Raw genomic sequence first — 6,090 nt, forward strand, 5'->3', positions numbered from 1 at the left:
TATAATAAAAGTGTATTCTGTTGCTGCCGGGGTATTCATTTTTTCGCAGGCGATTTATCAATAGGTAAGTGTACGTTAAATAACATTTACGTATTGATGTAAACCGAAAAATCAAACTTCACGGTCAGAAGTGAGAGGGACTCATATGCCAACCAAGACGATAGCTAAGTCAAATACAGCTATCCATTGTGACAAAACCTAAACGTCATACCGTTCTTCTTATAACAACCACTCTTTTCAACATGGACCCCATTTTAACCGAAACGTCATATACAGTATTGTAACATCACTGGTCAAAGAGGAAAATAGCATTTTTTGTGAAGTACGATATCGAATGAACAAACGATACAAAAACAGTAACGAAGCTATGAAACCACCGTATTTTTCAATCATGAAAAATGGTAACTATAATTGGAGATATGTTACTTGATTTGGAGTAATAGCAAACAAAACAAAGAAAATACAAAGTATGGGCGGTTTTGAGGAAATTCATTCGCATGCTAAGAAAGAAAATCAGCTACTTTTAAACCGCTTAGCAAGAAGTTTTTCTTTCAAATATCGTATGCGGTCATCTATTTCAATCAACGAATTCTGTTGTTTCTCTTCCATACTAGAGCTACGGCTTCTGGTTGGTGGCGCACTTGTCGCGTTAGCCAAGAAATACTCAGGGGACATAGATTCAAGCTGTAACACCCGCTCTTCAACCGCTTTTAATCGCGCATATATCTCCTTTGGGGACTTTTCTATTATGAAAATTGTAAACATGCCGTGGTGTAGCACAAACAACTGAAAACTGTTGCACAATTAGTATATAACGTACTTCTTTCGCAGCCAACGTGGTGTTCTAAGTTGGAAAGACGTTCCTCAACACCATAATGAAGCGATTTATCTGAGGTTCCTTTGTTGTCTTTATGAATCGGCGCACACCAGGCACCTTGTGAGTCTATTTGCATCTGTGGTCCAACATCGTTTATCACTCGCTGTACTATGTAACAGCAAGTATTCGTGAAATTTCATATTATTACAAAATACTATTAATTTAAATTATGTTATTTCATATATTCATAACAGACAGTCTCGTATCCTTTCGTAACTGTCTGAAAAATCTTTACAAGATGGCATCAAATTTGCAACACATACTTTGTAACTCTTAAGTCAACTTAATACAGTATATACCTTGTAAGTGGGTTTGATTCGCTACACGTCGTTTGTACAGTGCATTGGCTCTTGCACAACCTGAAGAACTAGACATACATCTTTCTTTAATACTGAAGCCATCTATACGATTGACTTTGTTTTATCGTGAAGGGTTGGATGTTAAAGATATAAATCGAAAAAATTTACCTTTTCTGGCTGTTTGCACAAAATTCATGAACATTTTGCTCATCCACTGTGCTTTGCGCGTGGGATATAAAAGCTGCTATTCTTTGGTCAAGCTAAAAAAAATTGGAAGTACAATGTAAATTATGTAGTTAACAAATAATAACATTATAATCAACTCCTTTCCAAGTTTCTCCACTCCATATTAACGATATGTAATAACAAAACAAATTCCGTGGTAAGCCAAGCAAATAATGAAAACTATGCATTTTAATCCAGTGTTAAAGCATGAAATTTTATCAAATCAAGTCTGTTAATTCTTGTTTATTATTAGGGTAAAATCCACTTAATATGACCATTTTGGTACGGGTCCAGAACTTTGCCATATAAAACTCTCCATTTACTATGATCAGTCTTCAGATAGTATGATATATCTTTTCATCACTTTCAAATTTTTCATGTCAAATATATAACACGACATGTATTCTCAATTCACTGCTTTAATGTGGCTGTTTAATGTTAATGAAATAAAAGACGGGTTGTAGTTTTGGTTAGGGAGAACAATCGAATATTATGACAAAACCACCTGGACCTACTCCTAAGGTGGTCATATTAAGCGGAGTCTACTGTATTAGATGCTGAAACAAGCAGTGGCTACCTGCAACAAAAGATACAAATTATAACAGATTTATTGTTGTCTAAAGAAAAAATTGTAAACCAAGAAGTTGGTATCACTGTACTACTAAAACACAATTTCACATCATCAACTTTAAAAGTTAGGACAGCCAAAATTCAGTCAGCAACCATTGTAAAACTAAAGCCCTACAATATACACATAACAGTTTGTAAGCAAATTGAAAAGCGTAGAGTATATATATGCAGTATAGAGCAGAAGCATATAAAGGTACTAGCATACAACCCTGATACTTGCAGGAAAATCATTCATAAAACATGTCTCTTCACCTGAGCTTTTGTGGCAGTAATTTGAACAAGAGATGGATCAGACATAATCATTGTCTTTTCTGTAGAAGATTGTTTTGCTAATTTCTAGAGAAAACACTTCAGTAATAGTTGCACCAAAGTTATACTGTCAAATCTATCTTGAAAATGTTTTCTATAAAGCATACAAAAACATTAAGTTGTCAAGCTGAAGAAAAGTAACTAGAAATACAAGTATGTAAGCACCTGTAACTTTTTACATAAAAAAACTCACTTAGTAAATGCAAGCAAATTGCAGTAATTTTACATTTAACACTTCTACATTGTAACAAACCTGTAAAGACTTTGATAATACCCACACCATCTCAGGAAAATTTTCTGAGATCTGCATTGCTTTATATTCCTTCGCTGATGATGAAAAAGGAAAAAATGATGCAGGAAAACCTGCCTGCAATGCAAGAAACAACAACAGTTCGTTAATTTCACACGATTCGCACTACATCTAATATATTTTAGCAACTCGCTTTCCACCACCACTTTACATAGTTACCACAAACACAAGTCTATGCAGCTTAGCACTATATAACTCAAAACCTCTAAAGGTGTGAGCTAGCCACATTTCTTTCGGTAATATTAGCGAAGCAGTAGGCAAGCCCAATCACCACAATATCTATTCATGACATACTAAGTACATACAGTTGGCTAGTCGAAATGCTTTCATTGCGACTGATTGTAAAAAACAACTTCAAGGGAGTGCCAGCCAGTATCATCATCATTTCATGGATAGCACAAGTAATTTTAACCAAGTCAATTAAGCTTTCACTAAAATTATGTATACACGATCTTTAAAATCATATTCACAATAAAACAAAATAACTAATGCATAAATAAATTCCAATGCCATAAAATACATGCATCTTTATTTAAAGACCTGACAATGCTAAAATTTTATGAAATCCATGAGAATGCTGGACTTTCACGAAAAAGATAAAAAAAATCTGCTAAACCAATCAGAGGTCGCACTAAATGTATATACAGTAGTTGAAAATTATTGAATTTTGAATTTAGTCTTGAGTTTAGCAAGCTATTGCAAGAGTTGTAATTATGTGATTTTATTAGAATTCCATGACATAATAACTTAAGTCAGCGTGGTCCAACTACAGGCCCGCCGATAATATTTTTGCGGCCCGCGAGCTTTCACAGTATTGATTTAATTTATTTTAATTAGAAAAAGTATAGCTTTTGGATAAAAAGTGTCAAAAATTTAATTCAAAGTTGTAGACAGCAGGGCCTATACTGTTTCAACCTATCAGGTCTCGTCAGTACAACTGGATTTCTTAAAGGCTGATATGTACCTAGTGTTCCGGACGTTTTTGTTTCCTTTAAATATTCCACAGTTTTCGTGTTATGTATCTTTTAAATTGGAACCCTAATACTGGCTATTGCGCAACAGTCAGAAATTTGGCATAATCCAATAATTGCGACAGCATCATTGCATCCGTTTGTTTGTTACGTCATAATAGTGTGTTACGTCATAATAGCATTGGAAGTGGCCCGCAAGTTGTCACATTTTTGTAAAGTGGCCCGTAAGTCAAAAGTATTTGGACCACGCTGGCCTAAGTCATGCTAAAATCAGATGCAAGATTTCAGGGGGCAGCATGCGTGAGTTTTCAAGTAATTGCATTTTTAGTAATTTCACTATATAATAAAACAAACTAGGAAATAAGCAATTTTACAAGAGGTTTTACAGCAATTTTCTTAAAGGTTTGGATTGAAAAATGGGCTCACAACCTTTTAATGCTCCACTTATCAGGAAAACGTATGATATGTTTTTAAATCCTTTACAACAAGAGCATTTTACAAGAAGCACTTATTCTTTTATACTAAATAATTTACTTTAGACCTAATCAAATGACACAAAGAGCAAGAAACAAAAAATGGTAAAACAAATTAATAAAAAAACATGTAAAAATAGATTCTGAATTGCCCATCCCTAGGTGTTATACACCTAAACGGTTTTATCTGAAACCGAAAGCACCTTTTGTTGGGAACACATAATGTAAGGTAATTAATTATATGTAAGACATTTACTAAAATCAACAAAGCAAAAAACTTTATTGGCCTGAAATAAAATACTCACCTGCTCAAAAAATTTACTAAAGCATCCAAGAACTTCTTCCAAAAAAGCTTCAGATGTCATACTCAGAAACCAAAAATGTATGCTTTAAATCTTAAAATTTATTAACCACCTAATGTTTTAACAATATACATAAAAATTCAACACTCAAAATCACTAGCATTATGCTAAGTAAGCGAGTTCTAGCATATATTGAAGCCTGTCATTAACAGTATTGTTTAATTTATCAATTTAAAGTGAAATTGCAATATGTTATTTCAACAACCTGACCATTTATTCTTTTTGACCACTAGTTCAATTATTTTTAAGAAAATAGTTTCACTACAACAGTTAATTCCAAGTCTACAGATGAAGTAAATAATACAGTCAAAAGAAATAAATTTTCTTGCATGAACTAAGTTGTTCAAGCTAAAAGCGCTTTCAGTATAATTTAATTAGTCCAACATGAATAAAGTATACAATGCAATTGTTTTGGTATACTTTAGCAAACCTATACAAAGGCAAAATTTGACTGAAAACAAACATTTTATTGTATCAACAGCAAACCATAGCTTCGTGAAATAATGAGGATGATTTGTATCTGTAAGACATACATAGTACTTTTATTGCAAAACTCCAAAACATTTTCCCAAAACTTGCAGCTTTTTAGTATAAGTGAAACAAGCTTAAATTGTCTAGTTTAATCCATTCGAGCTTTCAATCGTCTTGTAGTCACTTTATCAGCTTCAACAATGTGCACAACTGCGCCCCAACCAGAACCAGCGTCACGATCAACTGAGTTTAAGAGAGCTTGTGATACACATTCAAATAGCTGGTCTGGTTCCATATCTGGTTGCCATAAAGCTTCACACATGCCATACATCTGAACAGCGCATGTGCCAGTGACTACAAAATCTTCTGGTTCCATAGGGCATCCAATTAGATCACATGATGCAATAAATGGTTCTGAAGTTTTTGGATCAAGACCAGCAATAACGGGTTCAATAAAGTACGGCCCAAATCTTTTTTCATATAGAACATTTGAAACAACACTCAGGAATGTCTTTGGCGATATTGGCCGATTTTCTCTAAGTTCATAAAGCTTGAGTTGAAATGCAAGTTTCTGAACCACTGTCTGCACATCTGTTGCTAAGCCAGTCAGGCCCAGATATAAGCGGTCGCTCATTGGAAACACTTTTTCAAAATCCATACCAACAGTTTGAGCCTGAATACCAAACCTTAGGTCCGATGCTATAGCAACACAATTTTTCCCCTTCATTGCTATAGCAGCACCTCCATTATATGACATAATAGACATAGTTAAAGTCTGTATTTGGTCAGTTGATAGTAATGCTAAAATCTGGAATGACAAAGGCACTGTTAACTCTGTAAATAAACCGTTTTAAAAATCCAATATTGAATACAAAAAGAACTTAAGAGAGAAGTTTAATCTTATTTGCAGTTTTATCTGATTTGTCATCTGAACAGCGAGGTGATTACTAATTAGACTGGAAATTAAACAATCTTGGTGTTAAACTTGGCAGCAATACACTATTTTTAAAAATTTGACAAAATGAAATTGTGAGAAATCTTCTTTTCTGGCTTTATGAGATTTCGGCCTCAGTGCATTTCAAATGCAGCATCTTCCACTTAAATTTCAACCCACTGCTGACGCAGTTCTTACAAAAATGATGCATTTGTTAAGCGTTAAAATG

The 6,090-nt window shown here is 33.9% G+C and overlaps 2 protein-coding genes across 2 annotated transcripts; both read right to left on the reverse strand.

The window, feature by feature from the left end:
• Positions 1-293: 293 nt before the first annotated feature.
• LOC143452070 (MAP3K12-binding inhibitory protein 1-like) lies at positions 294-4,520 on the reverse strand. Its single transcript, XM_076952902.1, has 7 exons — positions 4,400-4,520; positions 2,594-2,707; positions 2,284-2,367; positions 1,345-1,436; positions 1,177-1,244; positions 821-985; positions 294-743 (listed from the first exon to the last, which is right to left on the reverse strand). The coding sequence occupies exons 1-7, from the start codon at positions 4,457-4,459 to the stop codon at positions 514-516; spliced, it is 813 nt and encodes a 270-aa protein (XP_076809017.1). The 5' UTR covers positions 4,460-4,520; the 3' UTR covers positions 294-513.
• Positions 4,509-5,758, reverse strand: LOC143452071 (proteasome subunit beta type-3-like). The gene has a single exon (XM_076952904.1). It carries the CDS (start codon positions 5,691-5,693, stop codon positions 5,076-5,078), a length of 618 nt encoding a protein of 205 aa, XP_076809019.1. The 5' UTR covers positions 5,694-5,758; the 3' UTR covers positions 4,509-5,075.
• Between the last annotated feature and the right edge of the window lie 332 nt (positions 5,759-6,090).

Source organism: Clavelina lepadiformis, chromosome 4, assembly GCF_947623445.1.
Source record: "Clavelina lepadiformis chromosome 4, kaClaLepa1.1, whole genome shotgun sequence".
Lineage (NCBI taxonomy): Eukaryota > Metazoa > Chordata > Ascidiacea > Aplousobranchia > Clavelinidae > Clavelina > Clavelina lepadiformis.